Source organism: Heterocephalus glaber, unplaced genomic scaffold (genome assembly GCF_053883595.1).
Source record: "Heterocephalus glaber isolate CG9 unplaced genomic scaffold, H.glaber_assembly_v1.0 deba00001531, whole genome shotgun sequence".
Taxonomy (NCBI): Eukaryota; Metazoa; Chordata; class Mammalia; order Rodentia; family Bathyergidae; genus Heterocephalus; species Heterocephalus glaber.
In genome coordinates, this window is record NW_028258329.1 from 17,410,400 (window position 1) to 17,433,278 (window position 22,879).

The 22,879-nt window shown below is 45.8% G+C and overlaps 1 protein-coding gene across 10 annotated transcripts in view; it reads right to left on the minus strand.

Moving 5' to 3' along the window:
• Positions 1-22,879, minus strand: part of Ntrk3 (neurotrophic receptor tyrosine kinase 3) — a 381,061-nt gene that overhangs the window by 262,269 nt on the left and 95,913 nt on the right. For all 10 annotated transcript variants that reach the window (XR_015441744.1, XR_015441746.1, XR_015441745.1 and 7 more), the window contains 5 exons: positions 17,197-17,265; positions 7,585-7,742; positions 6,401-6,543; positions 5,840-5,981; positions 5,142-5,438 (listed from right to left, as the gene is read on the minus strand). Coding sequence is in view for 7 of the 10 variants with exons in the window: in XM_087188362.1 (XP_087044488.1) it covers positions 5,142-5,438; positions 5,840-5,981; positions 6,401-6,543; positions 7,585-7,742; positions 17,197-17,265 (809 nt within the window). In the remaining 3 variants the exon portion in view is untranslated. The remainder of the gene's footprint in view (positions 1-5,141; positions 5,439-5,839; positions 5,982-6,400; positions 6,544-7,584; positions 7,743-17,196; positions 17,266-22,879) is intronic.

Here is a 22,879-nt window from a genome sequence, read left to right on the forward strand (position 1 = left end):
TAAACTGAATCATGGCTCCAAAAATCCATAGATTGAAGTTTTAACCTCCAGTACCTCAGATTGTAACTGTTATTTGGAGACAGGGCCTTCAATTAGGTACTTAAGTTAAAATTGGGTTATTAGAGTGGCCCTGATCCAATATGACTAGTGTCCTGATAAGATTAGGGCACAGACAAACACACAGGAAGACCATGGAGGACACAAGGAGAAGACAACATCTTCTCCGATGAAATCAACCCTGCCAACACTTGGTCCCAGATTTCTGTTGTTTAAGCCACCAGGTCTATAGTATTTTACATGGCAATCCTAGAAATGAATCACATGAATTATTAAATAAAATCCATGACTCCATGCTGATACAGATATATAAATGAATACACAAGTGGAGGAAGAAAGAAAAGTTCTTCCTTACGTAAATTTCAAACTAATAAATGTAGAAGGAATGGTAGAAATAGAAAAATTACCATTTGGCAAGTACAACAGTCGTAATTGTTTCAGGCAGAAATCCTCAATGAATGTTAAAATTAGTGCATGAAAGAATCATGAGAAACAAGCTATTTACATAACTTCAAATTATTATTCTGATTAATTGCACAGGGAAAAAGTCATTTTGTAAAGGAGAAACCTGGCAGACACAGTCTTGACCAAGTGACAAAGTCACCGTCACCAGTGGTAGACATATGGACATCAAGCACTCCCCCATAGGACAGACCCAATGGGTAGAGCATCCCTACTGTGACGTTGCCAAAATCCATAAGCAGAATTTAATTGTGAAAAATAAATCAGACAAATCTATACCGAGGGAGTCTACAAAATAACTAGTGCGAATTCTTCAAAAGTGTCAAGATCATGAAAGACAAAGACTGATGAATTATCCCAGATTTAAAGAGACTAAGTGATGTGGCAGCTAAATACAATGTGTAATCCTGATTCAGATCCGAGACAACAAAAGGATGTCAATGGGACAGGTGATGACGCGAGCCAAGACTGTTGTGAGATAATAGTGGTGTGCCAATGTTCACATCCTCCTTTGGATCACTGTGCTGTGTCTTGGTAGGATGCTGACATCTGGGGAAGCTGGGAAAGGGTGGAAGGAAGTTCTTTGTACTACTTTATAACTTTGCTTTTGTAACACCCAAACTATTTCAAAATGAAAGGTTAAACGTCCTTCAAAATTAAAGAGAGGCTGGGGATGTAGCTCAGTAGAGCACTTGTCTCAAATACACCTGAGAAAAAGAAAAGACTAGTGGGCCTCACCTCAGAGTTTTTGAGTCTGGGTGGGTCACAAGAATCTGTATTTCTTTTTTCTTTTTAGTTATGTTATGTTATTTATTATTTTGTGTGGTGCTGGAGATCAAACCCACAACCTCACACAAGCATTCTACCACAGAACTGTACCCCAGCCCTGATAATTCACATTTCTCATGGGTTCTCTGTTGATGCAGCTGCTACCACTGGTCCCTTTGGAGACATTACACTATACCACCTCCTCCTGCCACAAGCCTACCACACCCACTGGAGTCTTCCCCTTTCCAGGTGTTTGTTAAGAACTCACAGCCACTATGATTGTAGCTCTGCTAAGTGTGAACCAGCAGATTTTCTTCTCTAACTACCTGTGGGGACAAGGATGCTTTCTGGAAAGGAGCCTTTCAGAAAAGATCCTGTTCACAGTAAATGCATAGTAAATATCGCTTGGGCTCTTGTTTGTTGCCTGTTCTGTGTTGCTGTGGGAAAAGCAAGAGGGTTTTCTCCAAATTCCTGAGCACACCTGTCATGTCATCCCCTCTCCTCACCTGCAGGTACCCAATGTCTGATGTAGGGGGAAGGAGGAGCTGAGGATGCTCTAGGCTTGGCCTCAGAGCCAGAACCCAGCCCGGAGCCAGTTCCCATTCGCAGAATCCACTAATTTGCATATGTGCCCGAAGGCTCCCATTTATTAGAGAACAGTCTTACATCAGCCAAATGTTTTGGCCCAGTCTCAGACTGTGAACCCTGTAATCCCCAAATCAGCCCGTAAATGTTAAAACCCTTTGCTGGAGCTTGGAAACATTTACATCCAAGAAGCACATGAGCTTTGGAAGTGAAGTGATCTTGGCTGCTCTCTATCTTGGGGCAGGTACTTGGGTGTCCACATAGGAAGAGGACAGTACTGGGAGTGCTCCTCCCCATGGACCCCACAGCAGGCTGAACTAGCAGTGGACCAGCATGTCAAGCACCACCTAAGTATAAACCAGGCTGTGCCCTGAACAGAAGGTTCATGTCTGCTACAATCTCAGACCACAGCTCCTCCAGAAAGGCCTGTCAGGAGGATTCATCTTCGCCACAGTCTTCAAGATAGAAGTAGGGAGATTAAATAATTTGCATGAGGTCACACAGCTGACAAGTGATGGAATAAGAATTTGAACCCTGGCAAAGGGGCTCTATAACCACTAGCCTAGAAACTATGTTAGAGCTTACTACCTTGACCTGAAAATGACTACTGGTTCTAAAACTCCCAGATTCATCTCAACTCAGCATCCACAAATTCCTCACAACCAACAGCCATTAAGCCTTCCCTCTATCCACACACACTGCTAAGCACCTGCTATATCTTACTTCATTTCATTTCCATAGCAACTTGGGCAGGAGCTGTTGGGATCACCCTCATTTCTCAGGTGAAGAAATGAAGATATAGTGTAGTGACTGTCCTTCCCTGAGCCTTGACCATGCACCAAGCCTCATGCTAGGAGCCCAGACCACCTATCTGTCAGGGAGGACCACATGTGGGATTTGCACCTATGTCTTCCTGACTTCAGAATCCTTTCCCTAAACCTGGCTTTGTAGCCAATGAGAGCTTTAGCTTAGAAGGTTATGCTGTATCCCTACCTGCTCTCCCAGATGAACTGCTCTTCTGAACACTTAGACATCTTGGCACTTGACATGATAGGCCCATCTCTTTCCTGTCACTGCCTTTCCATCATCCACTGATTCCTTTAACACCAAAGTACATAAAGCCAACACAGTTTCGCCCAACGTGACCCTGGCAGGGCATGGACAGGTCTGAGAAAAAGTGAACTACTCTCTCTCTTCATGCCTCTCTGTGACTATCCTCCCTCCTTCCTTCCAAGGCCAGATTCCTGCCAAATGCCATGGAAACAGGTTGCAAAAGGAGGGAATATCAGAGTCACCTGGAGGCCTGATGAAGCAGAGCTACAAGACCGGCCCCAGTGTCTCTGACTCCTCAGAATCAAGGAGAGTTTCAGAATAGGAGTTCTAACTCATTCCCAGGCGACACTGATACTCGTGGTATAAGAACCACTTCTTGAGAACCACTGGCCCAAGCAGCTTGATAGTTAACCATGATGTAGAGGCATCCAGAACTGTGAAAGGAGCTGTTGCACCTCATGGGGACCAAGGATACATTCACATGGCTCGGAAGATGCAGAGAACTGCTTTCTCCCAGAAAGGGAGGGAGAGACAAAAAATCTGAGTCCATCATCCCATCCAACTGCTTCTAGTACCCTGAGCTCTCAGGACACTCTCTGGGGGAAGGAGCCCAGAGTGGATCACCGCCCTTCCTTTTGGGCATTCTGGGGCTCCCTGCTCTCTCCAAGCCCCAGTAGTTTCCCTTTAGAAACAGAAGTACTGTTGCATGGGATTTCACTCTTCATCCATCAGGGTGTTTAGACTCTCCTCCTTACAAACAGAATTCAGGAGCTACGGGTATGGTACAGTGCTTGCCTCGCATGTGCAAGGACCTAGGTCCAATCCCCAGCACCACAAAAAATGTAAAATAAAAAAATAAGAACAGAATTAATACTCTAGTCGATAGGTGGGCAGAGAGGCGCAAGGGGCCATGCTAGCCTTTTATGTCAATAAGACCTTGCCCAATTTTGTGGCCTATTACAGCAAATTCTCCACACACCTGGAAGCCACTGCTTCCTCACTACAGGCCAGGACTCTTCTCCTGGCCAACAGAGAGCCCAGCCCAGTGTGGAAGTGTCCTGAGGTCTCTTAATGGGCATACTGGGCATGGTGTTGGAAACCTCAGAGCATAGGAGATTGACAGGGTCTCAAACATCAGCACGTTCTCAACACTCTCCTGAGACAAAACTCCATCATTCCCTGGACCTCAGGAGCAAAAATCTGGATTCACGTGCAGCCTCTAAGGTGCATGGTTATTTGCAAGCTGTGTAGTCACCTTTGTCCAGACAGATGCTGCAAAGTGCTCGCTTTCGCTGCCTCCCCAATGAGTGTGTGCATATGCATGTGTGTGATACACGTCATACTTCTCTTCATCCCATTAGAAGCCCTGTTTCTGGGGATTGGAGGTCAAAAGTCACCCAGACTGTTCCCAGCACAAATCACCACCTTATAAGCTGAAGAACCCATCAAGAGATGCTATAAATGACCATTTTCACTACTAAGCTCAAGTGGTGTTTACTTCTCCTTCAGCTTCAGGAAGGTACTTAGAATGTCCTAGTGGAGACTCAGAGAAAGATGGAGTCACCTATCCAAATTCCTAAGCTCTATTACTTAGGTGATTCTCTCTGTCACCAGAGGTTGGCAGCATCAGGCACCACCCCATTAGCCCACCACAGAACAAGAGAGGAAAGAGCCACCACCCTTGTCTGTGACCGATCAGAGGAATGAGGTCCAGGTCACTCATTTGTTAAATGTGGGGTTGAACTGGATGGACTCTGAAGTCTCTTACAATGGAAGGTCATGGAACTATCACCATGTACCAACCCTGTGACTCAAGCTTTATATGGCTTAACTCATTTAAAAGCCATAAGACTCTTAGGGCAGCTGTATAATGAAGCCCATTTCATAGATGAGGAAATAAAGGTTTAGAAAAACTATCAGGCTGGAGGTCTTCCACTAAGTAAAAGCTAGGCCAAAACTCCACTATGTTTTTGGTCTCTGATGGCCCTGCTCTCTCTGCTGGAACACAGTATGCACTCAAATGCATGACTGTATTTCTAGGGGTCATGGGATTTGCAGTGACATCTATTGGAAAATGGAAACTTTATCCTAGTTTACACAAAATGAAGATGGTGGCTGCATGTCTCCATGTGGATGTAGCTACTGTGATCACACTGAGTGTGAGCCCCACTTCTCTCCAGCCACCACACCCCACCCCAGTTCCCAGATGCCCTCACCTGGGAACGGCTCCTTCAGGAAGTGGCCCCTGATGGTCTGGTTGGCTGTGCCCAGAGGGTTCTTGGCAATGAGGGTGTAGTTGCCATTGTTGTAGTGTGTGGGCTTGTTGAAGAGCAGGCAGCCCTCGGCCAGCTCACCCTCCTGATAGTACTCCACGTGGATGATCTTGGACTCCCGCAGTGGCTGCCCATTATGCAGCCAGTGCAGCGTGGGTGGCGGGTTGCCCCGCACCACGAACTCGATGCAGTGCTCCAGGCGCAGCTCGGGCTCCTCCAGGCTAACCACACGCGGAGGGTCTGTGGGGACAGGCCAGCTGGAGTCTGGGACGCTGTGGTAGGAAGCCCAAGTCTTCCCTGCCCAGCTCAGAAAAGCCCCAGGGAAGCAGAGGTCCCACCCAGCACCCTGCCAGAGGAACAGAGACGCCTGTCTTCACCCAAACTTCCTGGATCTGCCTTTACTCAACAGTTCCCTCTGGGGAGACCATCTTAGAAGATGCAATTGCAAGAGAAGCTTACAGCCTTGGAGGGGAAAGGACCCCCTTTCTTGGGGTTGCTCTCCAAGAACTGACTTCTCAGTCCAGCCCTATGGGATCCTCTGTGCCCCTGCTGGTAGAACGGGATCAGTGCCCCAGCCCCAGTCCTCTCAGTCCCCTGCACCAGCCTGGCACCCAGCAACCCCCGTGGTGGCACACACTTACAGTAGACAGTGAGGGCAACGCTGGCATTGCTCATGCCCACCACGTTCTCTGCAATACACGTCAGGGTGAAGCCATTGTCCTCACTTGTCACGTTCACCAGTGTCAAGTTGATGGCGTGGACGTTGGTCCAGTTCAGATTTGTCTGAAAACCCCAACAAAAAGACAACAATGAAACTGTTTCTGTGAGAGAAGCTCCCCTGCATGACCCCCAAACACCTTTAGGAATCAAGAGGGAAGCAGACCAGAAGGAGGAAATCTCTCTAGAGAAAGCACACAGACCAAATGGCGGTCTCTTCATAGTCCACAGTTCAGGTAATTTTCACATCAACACCATGATGGGAATGGTAACATTATACCCATTTTACAGATGGGGAAATGAAGGCAAAGAGAGACTGAGTAGCATACATAAGGTCGAAATGGCTTGAAAATATTAGAGCTGTGTGAAATCCAACTCTCTGTGCTTCTTCCTATTGGAACAGGATCACAAATGCTCCCTCATGTTTACGACTCAAGTGATCACTCCTCAGCCTCCTGAGGGGACCCTGGCCCTAGGATGCCCACCTGGTGGGTGTTGATAGACTGCAGCCCAGTGACTATCCAATCCACATCAGGCAGGGGTGATCCAGACCCATTGCAAGTGATAACAGCATTGTCGCCCTCTCGTACAGTCAGGTTGACGTGGCTCACACTGATCTCAGGAAGGTCTGGGAGAAGGGGTAAGAGGACAAGAAGGGTAAAATGACAGACAAAAGCTCCCCAAAAGAAGATCTGTCGTTGGCTGATGGTGGCACTTCATTTATTATTCATTCATTCACTTCAATACTGGGGACTGAACCCAGAGCCTTCACACTGAGTTACATCTCAGACTTTTTAATTTTATTTTAAGACAGGGTATTAGTAAGTTGCCCAGGCTGCGTTCAAACTTGCAATCCTGCTTCAGCCTCCTCAGTAGCTTGGATTATAGGTGTGGCCCACCACACCTGGCTTGCCGTCTAACAATGCCAACACAACTTGCTTGAGCTCTTCTTCGAAGACCTATAAACCCCAGATGCTTCCCACACCCCCCTCAGAAGACATGAGGCCTGAGGATGGAACCCCAAACTTGGAAGCTCCTTCAGGGCAGAGTGTGAGTGGGGCAGCTGCTCAGGAATGCAGCAAACAAACATCTACCAACGAAGCCCAGTGGTTCCATCCCACTTTGGTTCTCACAAAATCAATATGTTTCAGGCTTCCACAAGTTGCTTGCTAGAAATTCAGATTTCCAGGACCCATCCTAGACATCTGAATCCAAAGATCTGTGGCTGGGGCCAGAAATTTGCTTTTCTAAAAGCTCCTTAGAAGCTCCCGATGCAGGAGTCCAGAAATCACTTTCTGAGACAATCCGGGTGTGGGTAACAGGCGACTCACAGAGAGAAAGGGAATCTGATCTGCTAAGAAAGGTATGGGCTGGGGATTTAGCTCAGTGGTTCTGCCGCCTGTCTCGCAAGAACAAGGTCCCAAGTTTGATCCCCGGTACCACAAAAAAAAAAAAAAAAAAAAGAAGGGTATGCAGTACTTCCGGCTATGTTCCTGAACTGGCCTTGCTGTGGCAGGCTCAGGAATAGGCATGACCAAGAAGCCTAAGGTGAGTCAGATGTGCACCCGACTGAGGAGGTCAAGGCTAGGGCAGTTGGGGGGAAGCAGCTCCACTTCTGTGGGCAGCGTCTCCCTGGAGCCAGAGGGGTAGGGGCAGGCCGAACACTCACCACATTGACTGATGTTCATGCGGAAGAGGGGGAGCTGGGAGCCATCTGCATTGATGCAATAGAGGCTCTGGCTGTTCAGCCTGGCCTCCCCCTGCTCCTGCCACAGCTGCATCCAGCGGATGTCACAGCTGCAGTTGAAGAAGTTCTGCTCCAGTCTCCTGTGGGCAAAAAGAGAGGGGAAGGAACCCCTGAACGGAAGATGGCCCAGCTCCCTCCCAGGGCTGTGAGGTCAACAAACCCCCACCTGCTCCACAGGGATGAAGGTGAGAGGGGTTAAGAAAGGTCATGGAGGAAGGAAAATTATACAACAGTGAATTTGTTTACTTTTAAAAAGAATAAACTCATTTTAAAACCAAAATCCATCTCACTTAATGCACCTGGCATATGGACCAGATTGGAAAGCTCCTCCTCCCCAAACCCTCAGGTGGCTTCCCATTTCATCAAAAGTCAACGCTAAAGTACTGCATAACCTGTACCATCCTCTATCTTCCCTCTGACCTTCTCTCCTTCACTCTGCTGACCCTCTTCAGCTATCTGACCTTCTATCTCCAAGTTCACTAACATGACAGGCTCATGCCTGCCTCAGGACCTTTATACTCCCAGTCCCTTTGGATTTTCAAGCTCTTACCCAACATATCTGCAAGACCTACTCCCCTTCTTTCACTAAGGAATCATAGGGTCTCCTCTGATCACCCTCTATACAAAAGCCACTACGTTCCCTTGTCCTGGTAAGACCCAGCCCCTCACCCTGCTATATTTCTTCTTTCTAGAATTTGTCATCACTCAGCATTTAGTTTGTTCATCTGACTCCCCAAATAAAAGTTAAGCTGCACTGAGGTCATAGACATACCCTATTTGCTTCATTGCTATAGTCCCAGTACTAAAACTGAGACTGGCTCATAAATTTTTGTTGAATGCAAGAGGGAGAACAAGCAAGAGTAAGAGAAGGAGCTTCTCCCCAGGGGAGCAGGTGGTTAGCTATTTCCAAGACTTATTCACAGCCCATTTGGGACCACCCTTATTCCTTTGGGAATTCAATGGATCCTCAGTAAGCACCTGTTCCCTCTCTGGCAATGGGTTGAGTGCTGTTAATCTAGAGATGAATAAGACAGCCCCTGTCCTCCAGGAGCATTCAGCCTTGTGAAGAGGAATGTCTGAAGGGGGAAGAATCAAGTTCAAAGCCCTTCTCCTCCACGCATTTTCCTTATAACTTAAAGGAAGTCATGTTCCTCCTTGATGGGGTTATTAGGAAAAGGGTGAACAGCATTAATCAATCCAAAATCTCTTAAAGTAAAGAGTACCTGGTAAATCTGAATGCCTGGATCATTAAGGGAAACATGATTCTCTCTCCGGACTGTTAAGGGGATCGATTGGTTGGTACCAAGAGGGAGGGCACTTGGATCATTGCACTAAGACCCTGGATATTTTTGACAACTGGCAAATTCCAAAATAGTTAAGCCTGCATCAGCACTAATCTGATTTCAAGAAAATGTGAGGGCCCTGGGGACAGGAATCAGCGAGTTTTAGGCACAAGGACATCTTAGGTAGAAAGTACAAATGCCCCTACATAATAATATCATCTTCTTGGTCCAAAAGTTCCCAAGACTTCTCTCTGCATGTGGTGCTTTCAGAAAAGGTGAAGGAAGAGAACTAGCCTTTACTGAGCATCTGCTTCCCATGCCAGTCCCAAGAGACATACAGTCCCATGCAGATGAGGGAATCACATTCAAGGCCCCCTGGCTGGCGTTTATCAGTGCAGTTTTAAACTCTGGTCTCTTGGACTCCAACGCCCATATGCTGTCCACCCATTTGACCTGGGCAACGTGTTGCAGGTTGCAATGGAGATGCAAAGAGAACTGAGACAGGACCCCGGACTTTGGGGGCTCATGGAGGCAGAGACTGGAGGGAAGAGCTGGAGGAAAGTGGCAAAAACTGAAGTGTGGAACAGGGAAGCAAGGTTCAGCCTACATAGAGAGTCTATATCAAGGGGAAAAAGCTGGAAGGGTGAGTGGGATCCAGATGGTAAAGAACTTTCACTGCCACATCAGGAAGTCTGCAATTGGTCTAGGAGGCAGTGGGAAACCAGTGAGGTCCTTAGAATAAGCTGGGGAACACTGTGAATTTAGTAGCTCCGTAAGAAAAGCAAATCAACAATGGTGTACAGGATAAACCAGTGAGATGGAGAGCTAGAGACAAGGAGGCCAATTAGGATGCCTCATAAACACATAGGGCCACCATGTACAGCTGTGTAGTTTGGGCATTTCTCAAAGAGCTCAGCCAAAGCAAATAGGGACATCTTTTCTAACACAGAGAGTAATTATAGAGGCTGGTAGGGTCTAGGCCACCGTTCTCAAACTTTTAGGGTCAGGACTCATTCATCTTTACAAATTTCTTGAGGACCTCACAAAGCTCTTCTTTATGTGATTTATATTTTTCACTATTTACCATATTAGAAATTAAAAATGAGAAAAATTTAAAACACTACACTACATTAGCATAAATTTCATGAGTCACCAGGACCATGATGTCATCACATGCCATGTGTCTCTAGAAAACTCCACTGTACCCTCATAAGTGTAGAAAAGGAAAATGATATCTGAGTGTTGTCACAAAAACAGATTCTGCTTATGTTCTCCCTGAGAGGGTATTGGGAACCCTCAAGTGACCCTGGACCACCATTTGAGAACTGCTACCCACTAAATAAGGTCATAGAGTAGGCTAGTAGGAACTGGGGAGAAGGAGGGGGAAGATCTAAGAAACATCACAAAGAAACACAAGATATGACTGCATTTTGTTGGAGGCAGAAGAAACAGTGGACGATGGAAAAGGAAGAGAAAGGGGAAAAGTAGAAAATAAAACATGAAAGATGAGGAAAGCAATGGCAGCGAGAACTGTCTTTGAAAGAAAGCAGAAAGAAAGAAACAAAGGAGGAAGTGAAACATTCTAGGAATGTGGATGATTGTTATGATTGTGTCTAGGTGTCCCCCCAAAGCCTCATGCAGTCATAGGTGGGGTTTTTTCAGAAGTGGTTGAATATAGAGTGTGTGATTGATTCATGGTGCAGTGCTAGGATGAAGGGTGCTAGGATTAAGGGTGAGTGGTTACCAAATCAGTCCACTGATTGGTTTTACCCTGCCCTAATCTTAGTAGCTTGGATACAATATAAGGGACAGAAAAAGGCTTGTCTTGTCCCTTGCTGGCTTGCTTGCTTTGCTACCTTCTGCCTTCCATGAACTGTTTCTCCTCTGCAATGTCTGTCTGCCATGGCACCCTGCCTTGGAGCCAGCCAATTACAGACCAAAGCCTCTACAAACTGTGAACTAAATGAACCTTTTCTCTTTTAACTTCAAGTGTCAGGTATTTTGTCCCAGCAATGAGAGCAAAAATAATTAAGACAATGGAGCAGGGTTGGGAGGGAGGGATCAAGGTCCCACAGGAGGAAAGGGAAAGATGGCCACAAAGCCACGGAGGTATTTGACTCCAGGTTAAGCAAGATGCCTGTGTGGCTAAGAACTGGGACAGAAAGAAAGGGAAAAGAAGAAGTCATAGGAAATGACAGGGTAATAATATCTGCATCACCTTGCCATAGTGCCAACCTGTGCCAAATGTCTTCCATACATTGCTTCACTGACCCTCACAAGGAGAAAACACAGGAAGGAAGGAGACCTCTGAGGGCTTTCTTAGGACAACAGAAAGTCAAGTTCACCATTCAATGTGTGGAAAAAGGAGGCCTGTGGAAAAAGGTTGGAGGGTTTGGATCCTGCTGTAGCGGCTGCAAGGACAGGCCTGGCAGCCTTCTTGGATGACACCAAGGGGCCCGATGCTTGAATATGTGCAAACTGAACCAGGTCAGCCTGGTTTTTCCCAGCTGCTCACTTGATAAGATGTGGCTATTCATTATTAAGTAAGTGTAAAATTACAGATTATCAAAAAAAAATACAGATTATCCACCTGGGTTAGAAATATTAGACAAGTGAGGGGCTTGGCAGAGCTGCCACACAATACATGACACAATCCTGCCTCATGATGGAGCCTTGGAGCCAAGCACTGCAGTTTGTCCCAGCAAGTTAGTGGACTCCCCCAAAGGCAGCCATCATCAAAGTGTCCTGAGGCTGGGAGGAAAATTAGGTGAGATGTTTGTGATGTGCCAAAGATGCTGCCAGGCACGGGTTCAATCACAGCCCATTTCCTTCCATCCTTTCCCTTGGGCCACGACCCAGCAAAGGAATACACTTTGAGATCTGGTGCTTTGGTGCAACCCAGAGTCTCCTGGAAACTCCCAAAGAATCTGGAGAACTTCCCCACTCTTGTGCACTGTCTCCTTACAAGACAAATCACAAACCTAGTGGCATTTTGAGCCTTAAAACAGTGGCACCCTGGGCATTGTACTGAGCCAATTCACAATCCAGACAAGAGAGATAGACAAGACTGTCCATCTGCACAGTGACATGGACAAGAAGCAGAGACAGACAACTCCTAGGTCTAAATGATGTTGTCCATTCTGGTGCCTGTTTAGGGCTCAGGCAGAGGAGTCTTCAGCCAAGAGCTTCAGGGGCTGACTTGCAAGACCTAAAGCCTGGCTCTCTGTGCTCCTTTAATAATACAGGAAGCCCCATGAATAATAGAGCAGCAACTGCTTCAGGGCAAAGCTAACCAACACCCAGCCCTTGCCCCAAGCTGGCCCAGGGCCTAATCGCAGGACCCTGGAGCTTCCCACAGATTAACTCAGCCCAAGCCAGTGGGGCCTGGGCACGCAAGCTCTTTGCAGAACAGCCAAGCCATGGCTGGGTGTTTAGAAAACGTTGATTCCCCTGCAGTCACCACTTGCATGGTTTTCTTCTTCCCTCCACAGCAACAGCACTGCCAGTGGCAATCCTGGGGCCCAGTGGTGGAAAGTGGGAAGAGGACCTAAATCAGCAAGGGCAGTACTGCTATCACAGAGTAAAGGATGCAGACCAGGCCCCCTTGAGATAATAGTCAGGTGGAGGAAAAGTACATAAACTAAAGATCTGAGTTGAGCTGACTGTGTCACCGTAAGCAAATATAATGGGTGAAACTGTGCCCTCCAAAAGGACATATGTCTGAATCCTTACCCCGGTTCCTATGAATGTGACCTTCCTTGGAAGGAATCAAGGTAAGGATAAAAGGATGAGATCATTCTGCATTCTGAGAGACCCCTAAGCTCAAGGACTTGGGTTCTCATAAGAGAGTGGAGAGGGGGATAAAAGACAAGGAGAATGAGATGTGAGATTGAGGCAGAGACAAGAGCAAATCTCTCCCAAACCAAAGAACACTGCCAGCCACCAGAAGCTGGGAGAGGCAAGGAAAGATGCTTTCCTAGGACCTTTAAGGCGGCCATGCTGACATCCTGATCTCAGACTTCTGGCCTCCAGAACAGGGGAAGATCATTTTCTGTTGTGTTTAGCCACCAAATTTGTGATAATTTGTTAAGGGAGCCCTAGGAAACTGCAAGCAACTTAATTCTCCAGGGTTCCATAAAATGGGGATGACTGCATTTGACATTCCTTCTTCATCAAGTGATTGAGAGAATTAGCAATAATCCACATTGAATGATTTGTGAGTTAAAAGGGGGCCTTAAAGAAGCCAGAAATTATTATTATTATAGTAATACTGCTATTAACATGATTGTTTAGTGACTTCTCTGAGAGCTTTCAAAGGGGTCACAGCCAAGACAGAGAAGGAAAGTGCCAGGGTCAGCCCAAACCCATCTGAGACTGAGTTAATATTTTACCAAGTTGATTAAATTTGAAAATTATATCAGAAGTAATTATCATTTTGCTTTAAGAAAATGAAATATTCCAATCTATTTTAATCATGTCTGTTCTGTGCGTGCAGAGTATTAAGGGAACCCTGGTTGAGATGCATTAATGGTCCTTAGGGTATTTCCAGAGGGTTTCTATGCTGTGGGCTAAAGTCCTCTGGTGCCTCTTGCATTGCAAAATGGTGTCATGGGATTCAGAATCCAAGGTTCCTTTCTTCCTGATTTGTTCTTTACCTCTCCAATTCTTGCTCTGATTTTTAGACAGACAGTTCCAGTCTTCTTGTCGAGGAAAAAAAGAAAATCTTGCCATGACCAGAAACTTTTGAGATTACTTTTCAATGCCAAGCCAGATTCCTTCAAATATGTGCTGTGGAAACAGTACTGGCTACTCCAGAGCAAGTCTTGAAAGGTGCTCCTAGTTTGTTCAGTGAGAGGAATACCACCTGGACTGACAGGAGGCTGTGAACCAGGTACTTGCTGAGACATCCCCTCTCTCACAAAAGTAAATGACAGAAAGTAAAGGATGGGTGTTGGCATATGGCAAGGCTCTGAGATGGCTACCTTATTTTTTTAAACCTATGATTCCATTCAGGAGAGCTGTCATCTTGTCTTCTAGAAGGAGAGGCAGACTATTATAGGGTGCATTGGTGGGTTGGGTAAGGGAAAGAGCATGTTCATTGGAAACAGTAGACCTGTATGATGATAATGCCAAATATCATAATGCTAATCCTCAGACTTGCCATTTACCAGCCATGTGAATATGGTCTAGGTGTTTAACTTAGACATGCCTCAAATCCTTCATTTGTAAAACTGGTTATAATGATGCCTCCCTATGGAACTATTCCAAGAATGAGAGAGGTCCTTGTACACATTAGGTACTCAATATGTACCTCTTCCTTTTCGTATCCTACTGGAAATGCAATAGACACTGAGACCTTCTAATGGGGAGTCTCAACAGCATCAATTCTGATATCAAGAATACAGTATCTAGTGGAGAAGAGCTGTTTGAAGGTATAGCAGAGATCCTCGATGATGGAAGGAAATGTGCTAAGAAAGTAACAAATACCCTATTTACCCTTCTGTTCCTGGAGATAGTCACTAGAAACCTCATACTTCTGGCTTATGATTTTCCTGGCTGCTACTGCATGCTGAACTCTCTCTTCTCCCAGGTCCAAATTCTTTCTTTCTGAAAATACCCATTCCATTCCCATACACTCCAGCCAACAGGCAGACCCTGGCAATCTAGATGGCTCATGGAAGAGGGCACCATGTGGACTAATTAAGAGTCAGACAAGAAAATACTACCCCCTTTTCCATTTGCCAGGAACTGAGATTGTTTGGATTTTCATCATAGCCATAGCTAAAAGCCAATGCATGGCCTCTCCAGCCAGAAGATAAATTTTCCACTCTCAACATTCAACGCTTTCAACATTAAAAAAAAAACTTCTATAGGGCAACTGCTCCTTAGAGGGGGGCTTCCTTATTCTCCAATATAATCTTTTCTTATTTAACAATATGACAGAAATAAAATACTCTATGGACATGATGGCACTCATGTGCTGACTCACACTGGAAGGAATGTCTTCATTCTTCTATAAGTTACATCTAGCTCATCGGTGTATTGATCCCAGGCAAAGATGAATGCAGAATCCCATGATCCTCTGGGAGAAATCTGACATTTTCTTTAAATATACATCCACAGAACAACTGTTTCTAAATCTCTACGAAACAGGTCACCAGGGCAGCACATCACTGATTTCACATCCAATGATTTCTTAGAAGAAACACTGAAGATTTTCTCAATAATTCAGCTAACGGCAGACCCCAGATATTCCCTGAAGGGACACTGTCCCTGGCCTCCCTAGATGAAGTGGCAGCATCCCAGGAGAAGGAGATACTAGCCTGCCAAGAAAGAGAAGTCCCTGGGGCCACCGATTGGTTCAAGAATAACTTAGGAAAGAACCAGCTACGCAATTTTGGAATGTTATTGTAGAATAGACCCTTGCATTGAGGAAAGATTAAAAATAGTTGTGAGACAGTTGAATGTAGTGGTCAAGGTTTTCAATCTATGTACTACCATTTAAAGGGTGTCCTTAAAGAAGATACTTAACCTTGCTAAACATTTCAGTGTCCTTGAGGGTGAATTGATAGTAATAATTCCTACCTTACAGAATTGTCATAAGGATTAAATTAAATAACACACATAATTTAATAGATTACCTGTAACACTGCTTGGCACAGAGGAAGAGCTCAGAAATCAGTGTAATAATTATAGCGGTCATATTAATTTACCTCTAACATCTTTTCCACTTACAAAGATGTGGATGAATACAACACAAAAATTGTAACAGTCTGACATTTAGATTCCTGTACTATAGTCTATTTTTGGTGTTTTATAAACAAATATATATACATCTTTTTTACAATATATAAACAAATACACACACACACACACACACACACACATTTACCTTTTTCCCAGCTTGGGTAGGAGTTTTTATAGGTGTCTACCTGGATCTCAGCCATAAGTGACTAAGAACTCTGATGGCAATGCCTGTGGTACCCATACCAGAGTAGTACCCTCGTGGGAGGGCCACAATCTTAAGAATGGAAATCAACCCACAGCAGTATTGTCCTAAAATCCCAACACTTTGGAAGAGACATCCTTTGTCCATCCTATCCCTGGAGTGGCCTTTTGATACATTCTATGGGCACTTAGGTCCATGTGGATAAGGACAGTATACAAAGTTGTCACGGGGTGATAAGCTATTGGGACACTGGATGTAAATACTCCTCTTCCTACCAGCTGGTCCAAACACAAAAGATCATGACTAAGGTCTTTCTAGGTGAAAGGCCAAAAGCCTAGGCAGAGGTCCAAGGTTGTTATTTCTTGGTAAAAAGATGACAATACAGTAATCTGCATTCGGTGAATCTGATTCTGAGCCACCAAGTAAAAAGGAACACATGTGTAGCATCTCTGAAAGTCTGACTTCTTCACTTCATCTATGCCTCAATTTCTTTTCAACTTATTCCTTGATTTATTTCCTCAACATAATATGCTGTCCTTCATGCACAGAGATGGCCGAATGACTCATACATCAACATGAGTTATTTTTTCCAGCAGTGGTCATGAATTCTATTCATCCAGACAATATTTGTTTGCATAAAATGGCTGGCCAGGGTAGGGGTGCATTCATTAGCCTTGGAATACAGCAAGGCTAAGCAGTTCCCATGCAGATTAAATCAGTGTACCTCGCCTCCCACCAGCTACCAGGAAGCCTAAACTCAAGCCAAAATAGCTGACTGGAGGTCACGAGTGGTGAAAAAGACAATCTGAAACCATAGGCCTGGTTTCAAGTCCTGGCTCCACTAGTCCCTAACAATACAATCGTGGCTGAGTTTTGAATGCCTTTCTGGGACTCATAGTTCTCACCCATAAAACCCAGAGATTCTCCCATTACTCTCATGGTGATAAATCTAATGAGAACATAGCTCATAATCTATAGTTACATAACATGGATATCACTTATTATAAATTGATCCATAGTCTTTACTATAAATATTAATACTGTTATTTCTAATTACCTGCAAATCACAAAACTAAGCCCTGACAAGAGATGAGATTCTGTCTTCTGACATACAGTGTGCACAGAAAGAGCATCAGAAATCAAACAAAGTATCCCCTCACTGAACATGGTATGCTTGAGGTCATTCAACCCAAGCTTCTCAGTGTACATCCAACCTTCAGGCAGCTCCAAAGATGGCCATTTTTCCCCACCCAACCATTACCACCACTTTACCACCTGCACAGTTGTCAAATCCAAACTTACAATTCCCGAAGACTCAGCGTCTGGAAGAGCTGCCAGGAGAGCGTTGTGAGTCGGTTACTTGATAGGTTTCTGCGAGATTGACAAAGAAAGGGGAGTTAAAGGACAGATCAACCATCAATATTGTTCTCCATAGTGAACCTGGTCATTTCACTGAAGCCTGGCTTTATCTTTCTTCTTCTTTTTTTTTTTCATTTACTCTGCTAACAATGAATCTGTTGATAGTTGAGGCTACAGATCAGGTTTGGAGAGGAGTCAAGTCTTTTTAGGGCACAGTCTTAAAAATCAAGGAAGCAATAAAATCCTCTTGGTTATTCCCCCATGATCTCTCCTCAGGACAGAAGTTCAAGGAGCCTTCTGAAGCTATCCTTCTCTAGGAGGACAGAGATATCTGAGGGTACCTTAACATCCAAACACCCTTAACACTGCATTGGGGAAAACTACAGGTCAGCTACAACTCCTTCTAGCCACCCCTCCCTAGCAAACATGCCCATCCATGAGATCAAGACATCAGCCTTTTATTCACATGTCTGTTCTTCTCCTAATGGCTATTTAATTGTTTTCATTAGGATATACAGGGGAAAGGAGCAGCCATCAGTCTCCCGAATACAAGAAGAAACACACCCACGGTTATTACTTTCCCAGCCTCAACAAACAACTTTTGATGGGATGACAGCTCTTAAAGGCAGCAGTTAGTCACTGGCAGAAGTGGCACCTCAGGAACAATGTTCTCATCTGCTAATGGGAATGGGCATGGGTGGTAGGCTGACACCATTTAGGTAAAAGTCTGACAACACACATCAGCGTGTGTGTGCTCATATCTATTAAACAGGTAGGTAATAAATGCAAACACAAACTTTTGTTTATGCTCACACATATGCTTACACATGCACCTATATTTAGATGGCTTCTAGAGAAGATATGAATTGAAAGTGGAATTGAAGGCTACACTGAGAAGTGATGGGGCAGACCAGGGAGGGGGAAGATAAGGTCCCTCTAGAGCCTTATATTCAAGTTACAAGTGAATAAGCAGGAAGAAGAGTACCAGTTGTGTGCTACATAAGTAACTGATGTGGGAGGAGAAGAAGGTAACTTCAAACAGGTGCTGAGAAAATTGCCTTCTGAGAAGGTAATGTGAGACCAGAGAGAAACTGGAGAACAAGCTGAACAAGTGTCAGGGGGAAGTTTGGGCAGTGGAGGAAGTGAATGCAAAGCCCCAGGTGGAATCCAAGCCAAGAAGGGGACCAGCCAGGAAGGAGCACAGGGCAGAGCTTTGGGATAAGTGGGAGAGGGATTTGTGCTGCACTCAGGGATTTGTGCTGCTGAAAGAAGACTGGATTTTATTTTAAAGAGTGATGGGAAGGCACTGGGTGGTTTTCAATGGGGAAGTGGCATGATCTAATTACCATATTTTTAAATGGAAGAATAGCACCAGAAGGTGGCAGGCCAATTAGGTGGCTGCAACAGTGTTCCAAAGGGAAGGGTGGGTGAATCGAATATAAGTGTTAGAAATGAAGCTGCCAGAACTGAATGAGATCTGAGAGAGAAGGGTGAGGAAATCAAGGGACCAGGTGAGTGGTAAAGCCACCTAATGAGAAAAGGAAGACTCCCAAAAGACCACACTGAGGCCATGAAGGAAACCAAACATCTTGTTGAGTAGATGGGACTGAAGTTCACCTAGGGAGAGAGTATACTCAGCTCATAGCAAGAACAGATAATCAAATACAAGAGCAATCTATGGGGCAGAATATCCCCTTCACACACTTAACTTGCCTAGTCTGTCCATGGCAAGATGGTTGGCCCCTACATTAGCTTGAACTGGATAGGCTCTGGCTAGCCTGTGATGGCTCCAAGAACTAACCCGCTTCTCTGCAGGGCCAAACACCCTGGTGTGACATATGTGCTCACTAAAGCTATAAACTTAAACCAGCCATCATGCTCTGCTTCCCAGAACCCCTGGTGACCACATTCCTGTAAACTTCCTGCAAACTTGTCATTCCTGCAAACTTCTACTATCACCACTGATCAGAGGGAAAGGGTTATAGAAGCACTATACTGATGACCCATGAAGGACATCACTGGACAAGCTACCTGCAGCAGTCCCTCTTCTACTTTGAGGGGTTGTACAGAGGGCTCAGCACATGCCTCTCAGTCACTGCCCCTCCCTAGCTACTAGACTGGCAGCCCAGAACTTGGGGTCAAGGACAACAGATTTCAATATCACTCTCTGAGCCTCTGTTGCTATCAGCCTTTAAGATGTGTTAATCAATCTGAGATTTGAATCATCCAGGTGGCAATTATTTTCTCTGTTATTTCTGATTTGCTGTTTATGTATAGCTGCATTATTGGACAAGCCCCAGATCTACAAAGGAATCCTGTCAGAACTTTGGAAAGACAGCTTACCTCTGCCTTTAACTCCCTTGAACAAAACCCCTGGTCTAAAGCTGAACAGTAGCATCCTACAGGTACTCCACAGCCCAAAACCCCAGGTGCAAAGGATCCTGGGGCACAGCCCCTGGTAAGACACAAAAGCAATGGGAGGGGGTTGACAGAAGCTGTCCCAGTGACACAAAGGAGGGAGGAGCAGCAGGGAGCCCCAGGCAGAGAGCAGGCTGCCAGCAATGTCCTCTCCCAAAGGTCATGCTTTGCTACATTAGGCAGAAATGTCAAGAGAAAATTGGATTCTGAAAGAAAGAAAATAACAAGCATTCTGGGCAAATAAAGAATAAGAAATAGCATCATCTCCTCCTTATTACAAGTTAAAGGAGATGGAGGTAGTATACCTGGTAAAAGGGAGAGGCTTTCCCCAGGGTGGCTTCATCTCCCACTCATTTCATCCTCCTTCCTCCCACCAAGCTCTAGCTGAAGGAGAAAGGTCCCTCAGTTCCTTCAGCTCTTGGAGTCCAAATGAAGTGGTCACTACTGCACTCTGTCCTCTGTACACACACACACACACACATACACACACACACTCAGGGACATTACTGCACAAATTCAGAGGGGAATACAGTGTGTGCAACCTGTGCAGCTGTACACAGTGCCTTGCCAGAGATACACAACAGAAACACCCAGCCCCAGGAACAAACATGTACGGAAAAGACAAGGAGTAAGGCAAATATGCACCCCCACAAAACCACCAGGGTACACCTCTGGCCATCCTGCCCTTTGACACATTTACATATTTTCATGATGCAGGATAAATGGGGAAGCTGAGTCACAGGGCTTTAATAAACCCATTTGGAATTCACTGCCCCAATTTCCCTTCCAGCTGGTGCCTCACCTGCCTTCAGCTGTCATTGGTTATTGATGAACTGGTTACCCTGCTCATCAGACAAGCATTTAATTAAGAGCCATCCTGCCTCTGCACCCCATGGAAGCCTCCTGACCATTATCACCCATCTCTGATTTTTGCTTGGGTCATTGGCCAGTGTCCAGGCCACCTGACCACTGAATTAATTTGATGAGCAAGATTTTATGAGACGATACATCAACCTCTCTCCCAAAATCAAGCTCCATGACATTGCCCCTTCCATCTCTCTTCTGAGACTCCCAAACAAAGCCATTAATTTTGTCCTGCACAAAATGGCTCTCTCACAGCCAGACTCAGGGGTCCAGAGGTAATAAACAATGATGATGTGGCTACAGGGTGCTCTGGGAACAAGGAGCCAGACTCACATATGGCCAAACTCCAGGCCTTGAGGAGTGATGAGGTTGAGACAGCACATCCTGCATTAATCCTGCTGTGAAAAGGGATCCTCAGGCAACCTACTTCAGACTGGGAGAAAGCTCTGTAGGGAGAGCAGCCCCATGACATTCCTAAGGGAGGCACTGACTACAGCAGGAACACAGAGCACTATGATTGGGAAGATGTCACTCTTTATCCCAGGAGCCGTATTGCCCTAAAGCAGGGTCAGTGAAATGTGCTCTGTTACCAAGAGAAACCAAACAAATGAGCTCTTCTCTTGCCCTAAACATATTACACCTTCTGGGAGGTGAGAGTTGAGGAGAGACATTAAGCCCCATCCACACAGTGATCCTGAAGAGGCAAGGCTTTGTGGAGTTCCCAGGTTAAGAGTGGATCCAAATGTGGAAGCGCCTCCTCTATTGGCAGAGGCAGGCCCTGTGGGCAGGAATATCTGACGATCTGAGTACATAAGGAGTTGTTTGGGGCAGGTGCCCAGCACAGCTGTCTAGTAGGCCAGACTGACCAACCCATCCATGTACTGTTCAGCCAGCACCCTACCTGTTCACATCAGCACTACTGACTCTTTTAGCTATCTCCACCCCCGCTCCTGGATGCTCACACCACCTTTGCCTCTCCTTGGCCCTTATGCTTGGGTTTTGTCTTGTGTTTTCATGGGCTACATTGTGTCCTCCTCCAAGATTGATAGGTTGAAATCCTAACCTCGGGTACCTCAGAATGTTACTGTACTTGGAGATACGGCCTTTAAAGAGGTGATTAACATTAAATGAGGTCATGAGGGTGGGCCATAATCTAATCTGACCAGTGTCCTTTTCAGAAGAGGAGCTTTGGGCACAGAGGGAAACACAGGAAGAAACAGCCATGCACAGGGCAAGGAGAGAAGCCTCAAAAGAACCAAACCTGCTGACACCTTAACCTTGGACTTCTAATTTCCAGAACTGGGAAGAAATGAATACCTATTATTGAAGCCACTCAGTCTGTGGCAGTTACGGCAGCCCGAGCAAACAAACACACCCATTCTCAGGCCTTCCTTTGCCCCAAGCCCTGGCAGCCAAGTAGACTGTCCCACTGTGACCCCCAAAAGACTCCAGGCCATGGCTTCCTGTCAGTCATCCCCTCACTCTGTCTATGCATGGTCACTCTAGAGAACAAGGTTTCCACTCAAGTTCCAGCTGCTATGATCCAACCTGAACCTGTCCACTGTACAGCCCCTGGGTATGCTCCAGCCTCCTCCTGCAAAGAACTATCGAAAGAGAAAGCAGAGAACTAGGAGTGTTCTTGGCTTCACCCAAAGATGAATGTCACTGCACTGGCTTCTCCTGGAGGGTTATCTCTGCAGCTGCTGAAGGCCACTGTTCCTCCTTCTCCTGTGACTATCAGCTGTGCGCCCTGTGCTTCCAGCACTGCTAACTGGAAACCCTGCTCCCTTTCCCCTAGGCTCCCAAGCTGGCTGGAACCATCGCAGTGCAAATCTCACTTCTTTTCTCCACAAAGGCAGCATTTTATAAGGTGCACATCTCCCTTCCTTACAATCTAACGCTTCGGCAATCTGTCTGCATGCTTCTTTTTTCCCCTCCATAAGAGTTGCCTTGTTGGTCTTTGTCTTGTTGGAAACAAGCCCCCGGACTCCAATTGTCAGTGCTGGAAAGAACACACAAAGACCCTGGGCAAAAGATCTTGACAATGCAAGTTTTTACTCCTGCAGGAGGGCACACATACACACTCCAGCAATGAGATAGCAGGCATGCAGAACAAAGGAGGGTCGCCTCCTTTATCCCTAAGGCAGTAAAAGCAGCTGACCTTTTTTCCATTGGCCGGGTTGAAGGTTCACAATCTTCTCCGACTGGCTAATTTAAATGGTGGGAAAGAGTGGGGGTAGGATCTGAAGGGTTGCAGAGGGGAAGGAAGAGCAGGAGGGGGTTCAGGGAACAGAAAGTCCTTGGCTGTCCATAAGCTATCTTTGGTTTGTAGCTGTGTTCCCAG